The sequence below is a fragment of the Corvus hawaiiensis genome, chromosome 3 (genome assembly GCF_020740725.1).
Source record: "Corvus hawaiiensis isolate bCorHaw1 chromosome 3, bCorHaw1.pri.cur, whole genome shotgun sequence".
In the NCBI taxonomy this organism is placed as follows: Eukaryota; Metazoa; Chordata; class Aves; order Passeriformes; family Corvidae; genus Corvus; species Corvus hawaiiensis.
Window position 1 is genome coordinate 75,144,790 of NC_063215.1, and position 13,745 is coordinate 75,158,534.

A 13,745-nucleotide genomic window follows, 5' to 3' on the forward strand; every position below is an offset into this window, starting at 1 on the left:
CATCTACACCGTGCCCATAGTTGTGTCACACTCAGCCTGAGCTGTTCTTAATCCCTGAGTATGGGGCAGTGGGATACAGGCAGGCATTCTGGCCTTGAAAGCGCCTTGGAAGTCATTAAACTGTGGCAAACTAAGTAGTTCCTCTCCCACCACCAAAATCTGTTTGGCCTGTGGGCAGCCAAGCTGGTTGCTGAGCAGACAAGAGGGGCTGAGTGACTGACACGCACACAGGCCCGAGAGACTGCAGGTGAGGGTACGTTCACATAGCTTCTGACCTGGACTGAGTGCGATTTTGCTTACAAAAAACTAGAGGAATCTCTGCAAGAAAAAAAATCAGTCCTCAAACAAAAAAATTATTCGGGTTTGTCTTGTAACATTTTTATTCCCCACATCCTTTTTTCTCAGCAGCCTGCAAGCCTCCTCACTTCATCCTGACTATGTTTTGTCTTTGGAATTGGAAAATCGTATTAAAGAAGTTATTGGCTGACTGAGTTCACTCCAGTTGCTTTAGATGAACTTTCTGCCAATGTAAAATAAGCTTCAGAGCATGGTAGTTGCAACTGAAATAAGACTTAATTTTCTAAGCATGAAGTTATAAACAATAGAAGTAAATGAATTTTATGTGGAAGCCAGGGGAGGGAAAAAGCCATTGGACGCTCTTGCAGTCCAAAAGGAAATTTAAAGACACCACTTACATAAATACAGGAATTTTAGAGATGTGTTTGATTAGAAGTGAAACATCTGGGTTAGTGGTTTTTTCACATTTATTACAATAATCAATCTCAAATTTTAAAACATTTAAAATATTTTCTGATTGCTGTGTTTCCTGTTACCTCAGCTACAGAAGACTTGTTTGGTTCATAGCCTTAAATGTTGTGACAGTTTGTGTCTTTTTGGAACTTTGAATGCTGTACTGGTAGGAATAGGATGAAGCCTGAAAATGTCTTGCTGTGTTAGCACATCTGTTTTCAAAAATGTAAGACATTATTAAATATTGCCAGTTGTTGAGATTTTTATGTTCCAAATTAGCTTGCTTTATCCAGGTGAACACTCACTGAATTTGTCTTCTGTCAAGTTACTCTTATAAAAAGATCAACCAAACATCAACCTAATAAATTCCATGCAATTTGCAGGAAGAACTGAAATATGTGTGTTAAATTCTGGATGAAAACCAGAAGCAGTGATGACTGGGGAAAAGACAAAAACTTCGTTATAAATGCATTGATTTCAGTTATGTTACTCTCTAATGGTTTTCTATTACTTGGGTCTTTTATTAGGGTCTCTTCTGCCTGGCTTGAGGCAGCTGACCATGTAGTACTGGGAAGAATTAAAAACAACCTGAGGAAAAATTGCATGGTTTAATTGCACCTAGAGAAAATATAACCCGTGTGTTTCATATCATTGTCCCTAGAAATACACGCAGGGCAGCAGAAGTCTGGATGGATGAGTATAAAAATTTCTATTATGCAGCAGTGCCTTCAGCCAGGAATGTACCTTATGGCAAGTAAGTCACAAGTGCTTCTTTGCCCTATTTGTTTATTCTTCATGAGACAGCACCTTCTGAGGTGAAAGCAGTGCTAAATCCAGTGTTGTCTCTTTAGGATATATTTCTACAGTTGTACTGTTCTTGAGTTTTCTGTGTATTCCATAAAATATATGAAGACAACAGGCTGATTTTTGCAAACTCCTTTTTTCTTTTTCTCTAGTATTCAAAGCCGAATGGAACTCAGAAAGAGACTTAGCTGCAAACCCTTTAAGTGGTATCTTGAAAATGTTTATCCTGAGTTACGGTGAGTTTCGGCTGAAAGAGAGTTCATATGGAGTTTTCTTTTTTGCCCTCCCCAGAAATTACTGGTTTCTCTTTCTCCATCCTTGGATGTAAAGGGTGTGTTTTACTTTATCTGTGAATGCAATGCCTCATGCAGGTTTATTGGCTTTTTTTATTAATTCTGTTCTTAAAGAGTCATTTTTCCCTAGTTAGCTTCTTTTTCTACAGCTGTAGTATTTTAGAGAACAGTCTCCAAAGGACTCAGCTTACCTGAGCCTGAAGCTAGTCTCCTACACAAGCTATTTGCTCAAAAGCACATGTTCTGTATCCTGTTGTCATCCTTTTAAAGCTTTTGCCTTTGCATAAGCACGTGTAGTTAAGTGAGGAGACTGAATCTCATTGCAGTACAAATGATGACAGTCAGCAGCCAAGAGGGCCTTGTATGTTTGGCAGACAAGGGTAGATGCCTAAGACTCTGAAAAGCTGAGTCTTGTGCTTCTCCTTCTCTCCTTTTCTCTTGTCACTGAATAATCACTGACTTTTGGGAAGGGCTGAGGAGAGGGAAATGAGGGATAACACTTCTAACAGTTTCTGTAACATGAATGCATCCTAACTAATGAAAAATCCTTGAAGAGAAATACTTTTTGAAAGGGTAGAAAGATTTTGGTTAAATAACCCATTAAGAAGTATGTTGGTCAGATCTGAGCCCATAAACTAGTCTGACTAGTCTGCCAACCTAATATTGGTAGTGCAGCGGTGTAAGATACTGTGTGTAGCTTGTAAGAATACTTGAGGTTTTTTTCCTGGGGGCACTTCATGTCAGTGGTGAAAGGTAACTGCTAGTGACATACAGACTTGAGATGCAAAAGCACCACCAGCTATTACAGCCCCAGTGCAACATGTACAGACACACATACTAACAAGTCTCATAAACCAGGATGATACTGAGGAAGTAAGTTTTCCTTTATTTTCTCTTAGAAGTGCCAGAAGATATTTGGTTTTGTCTAATTCATCAGAAAAAATGTATCTCCTGGAAAATGTGCTACCATAAGCATTACTTACATGTAATTTTGTCTTATTCTGCCATCCCTTATGTGCTCATTCTGCTGGGTTGGATTATTATTCTCATAATATGGTCTGAAGTTTTTAAAAGCTCTGATATGCCCTTGTTTCACTGTTAGACATGAACTCATAGGCTCTACCCTCAACTGTACTTTGCTGAATGGACTTCCCTAGGTGTTTCCACGCTAGGAGTGTGCAACCGTGAGAAAATAATATATCAGAAAAACTTTGATTCTTTTTTTTTTTTATAATTCCTAACCCCCATTTTAACATTTCAGTAAAAACAGTCTGAGAAAAATGTAGTGTCCTATTTCTGCCACAAGCTATGTTGCCTGAAAAGACAAAAGGACTTGATGACCTAACTGATAACATTCAGCTTTGAGTCACTTTAAATGATGATAAGTCATCTTAAATTTGATTTTTGTGCTGAGTTTTTATGCTCATCCTCCTTCTCTGGTATAAGTCTTCTAGTACTCTGTGGTAAGCTTGCAAGTTTACTCATGCTGGAACAATTCATGATTAGGTAGTTGCCTCCCCTCAAATGATTGCGATTTCCAGATAATAGTCATCACTCATCCTTAACTTCTCATCTTAAAAATACTCTGAGTATTTTTACAAACAAGGAGTTTAAAAAAAGACCTGAAAAAAACTTCCCAAACAAACCCCGAACTGAATTAAGCAGATATTTCTGGTTTTGTTTCAGGGTACCTGATCATCAAGATATAGCCTTTGGGGCTTTGCAGCAGGGTACCAATTGCCTTGACACTTTGGGCCATTTTGCAGATGGTGTTGTTGGAGTTTATGAATGTCATAATGCCGGGGGAAACCAGGTCTGTATGCCATTAATTTCATTTTCTACAGGAAGTCTTAAACAAAAAAAAGAAAGTGAAGCTAAACTTTTTAACTCAAGCAGTTTACTGTATACTGGTGAGGGAAAGATGAATCCAAAGCAGCAGATCGGCTGTTGTAACAGATTGGCTAAATAGCTTCTCCTTCAAATATAATTTTGCATTTTCAGGATGAGGAATCTGAGCCCAGAGATTCATTCAGTGAGCATCACATTATCCCCTTCCTTTGTCACTATTAACATTTGCTTTTGCACTAGAGGCCATAACTTCCTTCCCAGGGGTTTTGTAGTTGCATAGAAAGCTTTTTTCAATGAAATGGTGTGTTTGATTTTTGGGGGTGATTTTTACTTAAGAAAATATTTGGGTTGCTTTAAGCATATGGCCTAGGGTCAGCAAAATAAATGCTTTGCTGTGCTTCCCTATTAGTCCTTTACAGTTTGCAGTAGTGGAGTATAAAAAAATCTGTCATAAATCTCCATTTGGCTCTTCTAGAAAACAGAGGTGCCTAGATGTTCTCTCACAGAAAGGGGAGTGTTTTAACAAATCCTTTCTAATCCTACGCCTAAACTAATTGCAAATGTGTCAGATCTGTAAATGAGAGCATTAATTATTTCAAAGAATCTATTTATGCAGTTGTGACTTAGTTATCATTCATGAAATACACACAAAGGTTCTCACTGCTTTGTGTGCTGCTTTGTCACTAAATCCTTGTCAGATTAAACCTGACTTTAAATCAAATGTAATATTAATGTGTCAAGTACAGCTGTTAAAATAGAAGGCTGACCAATTAAAAACTACTATTGAATGACTGTCAGAAGTTTGCTCTAATTTAAATTAGAATGGGAAAACCCTAAAATAAGATGAAGCCTAAAATAAAGTAATTTCCCAGAAGATGTATGATTACAATTCTTTCAAATCAACGTGTGAGAAATGCCTCCTTTCCCTATCGTTAAAGAGAATTTGTCTGTGGAGGATCTTTCAATTACCTTTATGAAAGTACCCTCATCTTTTCAGAAACCACAGGGGATTTTTTGGGAGAAAGGGTAGATGTGTCATAAGTGCCATGGAGCAGAAATCTTAGAATTTTCTGCTGATGTTGTGTATTCTTTATAGATACACAAAGTTATTTTTCTCTTTCCACCTCCCCTCCCCTGAATCTGACCCTCTTCTTTCTGTGTTGTTTCTTCTGTGGCACTGACCTTGACAAGCCAGTATGCACTTGCTCTGAACAAATACCTTTGAGAGGACATTCAGACAGCTTAAGAAGCAGGATGGGTCAAAACTAGGTTTTATGTCCAGGCAGAACTCATACTGGGTTGAAAAGAAATAACAGCATGGGAGTAGAGGGATAGGGAACAAACCACAGTCTTTTAATCTGTACTTTGTGTTTTGCACCTTATTCTTATCAAGAGGTTTTTTGGGGAGTTAAGAGCACTCGGATATTATAGGCTGTGGCAATCTTCTCCTGTACTTGAAGAGTGTACTCTGGCTTATGTTCAACACAACTTAAAATGCAAAACCCAAGCAAAAATGGGATTTCTGCCCCCCTTTTCCCCTGCTCTCCCCTCCCCAGGCTGGTAGAACTCAGTGGCAGCTGTGCACCTCCAAAGGGCTGAATACATTGTGGTACATTTGATAGTATGTAGAGTAGCTAAAGGTAAAACCAAATGCACTTAGGTGCAAGGGGAAGATTTCAGGTTAGTTGTATTCTACTAACTTTTTATTTCTGATTTGACACAGATTTTTTGAGATATTCCAATTTTTGCATAAAGCTGTCCAGTTTCCAGGCTGTGCCCTGAGCATATACACTGCTTGCAATTTTTCTTTTCCTCTGGTATAATGGAACTTGTTCTGTCTTATCTCCATTATAGTCATAGTTACTGACCAGTGGAGGAAAGCATCTGTGTCTCGTAACATGAAGGGCCCTCATGTGGATGTTTCTAGCAACAGAGCTTGGAGCTTTTATGAAGCAGCTGTATCTTTGGCTTTTAAATGATTTCTTGCATGATTTCTGTTGTGGCTGGGGCTCATGCAGCCTTTTGATGGAAAGGTGGAGATGTATAAAGGCAATAATTTCAAGGTTCTAGCTCTGACTGCAGGGCTCTCAGACAAGTTTTACTACATCCCTGGTAGTATTTTCAACTGTCATTTTTCAGTATAAATCTTACAAGGGAAGGGTTCAGGGCCATTTGTAATTCCTGATAAGCTCTGGAAATAACTTGGTCCATTCCTTTAGTTGTGGCTAAAAAAGTGGCTATTAATTTATTATATATTAATGGTTCTTGTTGGCATCTTACAAACTGGACAGAACTGAGAAGTAATTTTGCTGTCATTTGAGTTTAACATATAGAGAGTAAAAGGAGAAGTTATCAGCTTAAGCGTTTGGAAGACAAATAAAGGGATGCACAGATTTGTCCTGGCTTTGCTTTGTTTTCCACAGTTGTCATCATTCTGGTACTTGCAGAATATGGTACCCATCCAGTGACTTGGGACCTGTACGATTGTGATTTCTTGAACTCTCTTGGGTTGCAAGTTCTGACAGTGTCCTGAGCATCTCTTCCCAAAGAGATTTAATAATTGTTAAATCCCCTGAGTTTCAAAGTAATTCTACATTTATTTTATTTCTGAAACACGGTTACATGAAAAATAACATTTAAATGTTTTTTAACATACCGGCTTGGCCCTGTATGTCTAGGGTTTTGTATTATACAACTCTAAATCCTCTTTAGTTGCTTGAGAGAAGCTAATCATGCCATTTTAAGTAGTTTATAAGTGTGATTTGGATAATTAGCCTGGCTTTAATCCAGTGGCTTCTTTCCTCAAAGGATAGTTAGACATATGGAGACCAATGTGGACCCTGGAGACCAAACTTAAAAGGAGAAAGGCATATGGAGAGGGTCTGAACATCAGTGCAAGATCAGGCTCTGTGTGAAAAGATGCTGAGATCAAACAAGCTGGGCAGCAGTGCATACAGAACAGCTTTTCTTTGCTCTCTCTTTAGGAGTTGCATAGTTAAATACATTTAAAGGAGATTCTGTTGTACATCATGCCTTGGATGGGAGGGAACATTCTCTCTACCCCTCTTGTGTATTGCTTTCTAGTGGTCTCTATTGTATTAGGAACTGCTGTTTCCTCACTGTGGTCCATATGCTTTGTTCAGTGTGTGGCCAGGGTGGCCAGTGATGCTGCAGACTAAGCTTTTAGGGTTTTTATGTATATAGTTTTATATTTTTATATATATATATATATATATATATATATATGTAGAAATCCTTCCACATAGAAGACAGGGGAAAGGTGTAATACGCACACATATATAAAAATAAACATCTAACTAAATAAGCAGTTGGAGAAATAATTTCCACGAGACCCTGTGTGGCTGCCCGCAGCAGCTGTGTGAAGCCAGCAGAGGGAGCAAAGAGCCAGCTCAGCCCAGAGCTGATCTGGGGACACTGAAGCAATTGGAATTACTGTGTTTAAATGGACTTTTTCTTTCCTGCCTTGTGGGAAGCAATGAACTGTTCTAATGCTTGCACATAGCTATTTGTAGGATTTTAACTTGTGCTGTATATGCAGAGATAGCATGTGTTAACATACACAACTTTGTACACTTTTTGTTTCTTCCTTTTTGTAGGAATGGGCCTTAACAAAGGACAAGTCAGTGAAACACATGGATTTGTGCCTTACTGTTGTGGACAGAGCACCTGGTTCACTAATAAAACTTCAGGGCTGTAGGGAAAACGACAGCAGACAGGTTAGTATGTCGTGATTGCACTCTGCAAACAGCGGGGAAAACAAGGATGGTGAATAAACCATGCACTGGTGATCAGACCTTCTATAGGCTCTACTTTTACTGCTTGTGTGTGTAAAGCTGGAATTTATGATGTCATAAAGGCAGAATAAGCTTTATCCCAACAGGGCCCTTATGTAAAGGTTTCACCCACTGATATATAACAGTGTTTAACTGCCATTTGTGTCTTCTGAAAGAGTTTATATATTCCACAATGTCTTTTTGAAAGGTCTTAGTGAAGTTTGAGTATTATATATTCTGTGTCTCAGAAGAATGTGGTTTGGCTTTCCTTCTTTTCTGTTGTAGCCTCTTCATAGCAGTCACTAGACTCCTTAAATTCATTTTTATCAATGCATCATTGTAACTTCATCTATTTCCCATGCCTGAGGAAAATCACATTTGCAGAGTCATACCATCTTTTTGATGTAGTCATAAAACAGCTCATCTCTTTCAGCTCAGTCATCAGTTCTGATCATCTGCCAGCTTCCTTGCTTCTGTATCTCTGTTTTTGCAGAGAGGTAACTGAAACACTGTTTGTTGATGAGGGAAGGAATATTCTTGCCACTCTTCAGAAAAGGAAACTAAGGAAGCAAGATTTTCTTGATAAGGTTTACAGGCATAATATGGTAGACATACAAGAGAAACCACCCCCTTTAAGAAAAAAAAAATCCTGTATTTGGGATTTATTCTGTCATTGACATCATCTTGGACAAAGAACTTTTGACAGCGCAGATTGGTTGTCTTCTGTAGAATTGAAAGGTGTCTGACAAATGTCTGGATTTCTGTAAAGTTGTCTACAGCGAATGTGCTTCTTACTTCTCTGTGCTCAGTGTTGTAGTGGTACGTGGATGGATTTTGATTCTCATTTTTTTTTCTTCAGACCAAAAGTGTCACACAGATAACTGTGGGACATTGTATTTGAGAAGCTCTGAACTAGAGGGAAATGTGTTGGTGTATTCTGTGTCTTGCTGAGTGTTAGCTGAAAGAACAGCTGTTTTGGCAAGGCTTGCCAGAACTTACATGCTCTTACTCAAGAATCATCTAAACTGCTCCTATTATTGCAGTTTTTACAGCTTTCCAGGCACAAGCCAGGGAGGCTTATGAAGACTTCAAAGGACAGGATGTAGAATTCTTCCTTTTCCTGCTTTTCCAGGTCAATAACTGTATTTTCTCTTCCAGAAATGGGAACAAATTGAAAGCAATTCTAAACTGAGGCACGTTGGCAGCAACCTCTGTCTAGACAGCCGAAATGCCAAAAATGGTGGTCTCACCGTTGAGATCTGCAATCCTTCTTTGTCACAGCAGTGGAAATTCACACTTAATCTGCAGCAGTAGAAGGACTTACAAGCAAAATGCTGTTTCAACTGAAAAACATTGGGCAAAGTTTTGATTGAATTACTGATGTATTTCTTAAAACTTTCCACGGAACTTATATACCTCAGTATTCCACCTTTATCTGAAAGTAGAGTGCTGAAGCAGACACCAGGGATTCAGGGGACTCGGAGCACTGCAAAGATGTCACTGAGCATTACTTCACATGATGAAGGAATTGTGCTGCAGACTTCAACTGTTCCTTTTTGTCTTCAGCTACTACTTGCACAGCAGATAATTAACTCTAGGAACAACTGACGTATTATAAACAAAAGGATCTGAAGAAACATCTGTGGGGGAACAGAGTGTGGGAGGGAGGGTGGGAAAAATTACTAGGAGAAGGTCATTTGAAAACTCCATTGGAATAGAAGTCATGGTTTGTCATTTCCAGAACCAGAAGTGTCATTTTGAAGTTTTTTTTTTCTCCTGTGTGTACTTGGTAATTTGAATATGAACTTTTCTATGATGGACTCTAAATATAAATATATGAAAGTATATATATTGTCAGCTCTCAATGATTTGTATCCGTTTTCATCATCCTATAATTATCAACAAAGTGATTGACATATGTATAACCAGAAATTGGATTGGAGTGCTAGGAGAGAGAAACTGAGGGTGCGGATTTTGTGCTGCTGGGTATGATGTCCGTGCTAACACTGGATGCTTTTGCTTTGCAAACTGGATCTACTTCTTAACACTTCACCATCGCTGGAGATCATGAAACTCAGGAGGAGAAAGAAAATAGCAGAGGAAGTCAATGCATCTGCCCAGATGATTGCTCCAACTTGGGAATTCATCACCTGTGTTCTGGATAACGTTAAACCTGTACTTGATATTTGTGTTGATCATTTCTGTAGTACTTTGTCTTTAAAAGATTTCTTCCTTAGTTACAAAATTATGTAGACTGCACAGAGCTTTTGTGCAGCCATGTTGGTTCAGCACAGTTTTATTCTGGGCCCTAATGAGAAAAATTTGTCTCAAACTCCCCTTTTGAGTTGTAGAAATAAGTTAGAATTGTACCACCACTGATGACAGCACAAGATCTGAATTTTAATTTGCAAGGATGAGCTGTGTAATATCTCTGAATTGCACTTGGTAATTTATAGGCCTACTACTGGGAAATTTTCCTCCATTTTGTTTCTTTAAATGTAGCTTTTGAATGGATTCAGGCTTGACTCTGGGAATCAGCCTGGATACCTGCATAGCCTATGTGTTTTTAACCATAGAACTTGTGCATTCTGCAGCTTCAGTCCAGCTGATGTCAATTTTATAAAACAATACTGTCAAAGGTAACCCTAGCTTTGACCTGTCCTTTCTTATGTTTGCATAGACTATATACTTTTTTATTAAAAGCAAATGCTTCAATGAGCTTTTAAAGCAAGAAGGAAAGTAAATAACTATTAATAAGCGAGACAGCATTGACAAAAATCAGTGCAGACATGGCATGCCAGGAAGTGGTTTTGGAAAGATGATGGATCTTGGAAAAATAAAAGGGTTGATCATAAGGAGATGAAAAACATCTGCTGTACTGTAGTATGCTGGTACAGTCCCCCTCTTCCTTTGTCCTGGAAGTAGAGTAGTTCCTGATTTTTCATTTTCCCTTGGCTGTACCTATGCATCAGGTGTAGAGATGGTACTCTCGTGGGCAACATGGCTTTACTGTGCCAGTCTGTGTGCCCATAGATACCTTGTGTGTCTGTGTTATGACCTGCAGGTACCTGCTTACCTTTTGGATGGGGCCATTAAATCCAATTTTACCCATCCATCATCATCTGACTTTTTTAAATGAATAATTAATACTCTTTCTCTGCTTATCCACAATCCACTTTCTCCAAAACTTGCCTGTTTTAAAGGCCAGACAGTGGATAAACTATTTTCAGCTTTTAGTCTCTCCCTGTAGCCTTTTAACCTAGCTGAGAACTTGAAGAACGTGTTTCATAAACATAGCAATAGATGCCTTCATGTTTTGGAAAACAAATGCTGAAATATGAGCTCAGCAGCAAGCCAGTTGTTTGAGGCTTTGAAAAACAGAATTTAAAAGGAAATTAAAAAACCCAACCACTCAGCTTCAACCATGGAGATATTTCCACTTGCAGCTTTGATCAAATTAAGGGCAGTACTAACTGAAATCAGCAGCTGCAACTCTCAATACTGACCTGCCTCTTATCTCTGAATCAAAATTGGTAGTTACAATATTTTAAAAATCCATATTCCATCTCTTAAGTCTTTAATGACAACAACATTCATAAAGTAGGAATAATTTTTCAGTAATTCCCCATGGATGCTGTGCATAGGGGTTTTAATATAGGAGCTTTTCTTGGAGAGAATAGACAAGAAGTGGTATCCTTTTGTTATGTTTACATGACAGTGTGCCAAAGTTACTTACTGTGATTTTAGGGGTTTTTAATGCTGAAGAAATTCACCCATTTGAAAGACAAATTAAGAGCCCTTGAAGCAAATTGTGATGGAGTCTCCTGAGAACTTTTCTTACCATCTTCAAAACAAGAATGGTGATACTGTTTATTTTGCAGATTTTCAAAACATAGTTTGGAAACTGGTTTTTTCAGTTGGTTTAAAAAGTCTGCTGTACAGAGCTTGTACTTGTTCATTTTATAGATGGAAACCATCCTTGAAAATTTGTTTAACTTAAATAAAGAAGAACGCTTTATAGATAAGTGTGTGCTGGTTAATAGAACTGAGTAAAGCCAGTAAAAGTCTGCCTGGAGCTTGTAGATTGAAGTAGTTTTCAAACACTTAATTTCACTTAGTTGCTTCATAAAGTTCCTGTTCTAAAAGTGTGTATATGTGGGTGTATATTTGTATTTAAGAAAAGAGATTTTGTTTGTATTTAATATTATAATTTTGAAGAAATTTTAGAAGCTGTGTTACACTGAGGAGAGAAGGTTAATGCTGACTGTATAGTCACCTTAAAACATATTGTCACCCTCCTGCCCCTCTAGGCCTGGGCTTCTGGAGATTCCTGCTGTGCCTCTCCTTGCTCCCAGCAATCCCTGTGCCAGGGCCGGGAACAGCTGCAGCTCTCAGCCCCTCGGGGTGCCTGTGCTCATGGGCTCGTGCTGTCCCCCTACTCTCTCTTGTGCAGGGGGGGCATTCAGGTGCCTGTGCTGCACGAGGTGATAGATTGTAAATACTTCATATTTAAACAAAAATATACTTTTTTTTAATAAAGGTTTTTTAGGGGGCAAACACTCCACTGGTCTAGTTTAGAGAGTTTGCAGATGAAACTTCACCAAGACAGCTGGGGAGGGAGCAAATCCTGCATGGGAAGTGATGGGGAGCTGCAAAAGGAGAATTTTCAGTTTTCCTGCTGCTGTAAGAGGAAATGGGGCTGCCAACAAGGCATGGCCTGGCATCCCCTTGGCAGAGCTGGGCTGCAGGCTAAGTGAGATGGAGATGGGACAGTGCTCCAAAAATCTCATCTGTGATCTGTCCAGCCTCAGAGATGCCACAGATCAGCTTTTGGGGCACATCATTCTTTCCCACTCCAGGGCATACAGGGCTAGGTTCTTTGTTCCTGGTCTAAGAAACTCAGCTTTGCAGTCAGCCCCAAGGGCACAATCAGCCAGCAGAACCTACAGAAGCATCTATCAGAAAGAGTGAAACACTTCCACTCTTTTAATTGTACTGACAGGAAGAGTTTTGCCTAGCAACCTGTGGGAAAGGAGAAGTCTTGGGTACAAACTTTCTCTCTGTAGCAGAAGTCAGTGACTTTCAAAATCTGAATTAAATCAAGGAAATAGGTCTTTAATATTAATGGCTGGCAAAAATAAAAAGGCCTTGTCAAGCTGCAGTAAACAAAAGGAACAGTTTTGCATCTGCAGATTATATCTGAGTATTCAAATGAGGATTCTCTATCTTAAATGCCCTTTAACACCTGGGAGCTGGCAGGTGATACTGAAAGATAATTACAACAGGAAAAATAAAAGCAATAGAAGCTTTTAATCTAATCCAGTGTTAAATGTAGGAGTCTGTTATGTCTCTGCCTAGAGTCTTCCGTGTTTCCTGTGTGTATTGTTCTCAGTTCACTTCCTAGTGTAAGTAGCAGGACTGAATGAACCATCCAGCAACTTTTGCATTACTGCTGACCAGAACTCCCGTGTTGCCATGTTACCTGAGTACATAGATCTGAAAAAAAGTTTCCCATTCATTTTCTGGAAATTCAGGTTATGCTTTTTAGCAGTTTTTCATGCATGGGTTTACTCTGCTTGCTTGTCACTGTGCATAAAAGCAGATGTCTATACTGCTTTTATAAGGGAATGTTTAAGCTTTACTCTTTGTGGATTAACAAAAGCATTTTAAATCCTGAATTTTCAAGAAGATGCCTGTCTCTGTTTGGATAAAAGGAAGCTGAATATTGGGAGAGATTAAAAGGCTGTAACCTGCCTGAGGTAAGGGCTGTTGTCTTGTTTAAAGTGGATCCTATAGAACATTGCCCAGTTCCTTTCTGGGGTGTTACTGCCATAACCATAGTTATTTTAAGATGTTTAATTTTTGTACACAAATACCAACATCTCCTTTGCCTTACTTAGGTTTATTTTAAATGTAGATGCTTTATGAATTTATGTGGCCCTGAGTGGCATGCAGGCATCACCCGTGTCCTCCTTCAAGCCTGAAGTACAGTGAATAATTTCATAGCAATAACTTCTTACAGGATGCTCTAGCAAGAGGCTTGTTCCTCTACAGAATCGTTTCAAGTGAATGAAGTCACTGAAAAAACCTCTGGGATAATAAGCCATGATTACAGAATGAGCACAAATGTCAGGGTTGCATCTTTTGTTAGCCTTCACATTTTATTTACAGCTTAGCATCCAGCAGCTATTTTAAGATGTGCTAGTAATCAAGCTTAAAAATTGAGAATAAAGTCAGTCCACAGATGTTCTCTCTA

General features: G+C 38.8%; 1 protein-coding gene across 2 annotated transcripts in view; it reads left to right on the forward strand.

Annotated features, from left to right (window-relative positions):
- GALNT2 (polypeptide N-acetylgalactosaminyltransferase 2) overlaps nt 1-11,514 on the forward strand; it is a 95,403-nt gene extending 83,889 nt beyond the window's left edge. For both annotated transcript variants that reach the window (XM_048297901.1, XM_048297902.1), the window contains exons 12-16: nt 1,412-1,504; nt 1,707-1,790; nt 3,534-3,660; nt 7,313-7,432; nt 8,648-11,514. In XM_048297901.1, the coding sequence (XP_048153858.1) occupies nt 1,412-1,504; nt 1,707-1,790; nt 3,534-3,660; nt 7,313-7,432; nt 8,648-8,803 (580 nt within the window). In that variant the 3' untranslated portion in view covers nt 8,804-11,514. The remainder of the gene's footprint in view (nt 1-1,411; nt 1,505-1,706; nt 1,791-3,533; nt 3,661-7,312; nt 7,433-8,647) is intronic.
- Nucleotides 11,515-13,745: the final 2,231 nt, after the last annotated feature.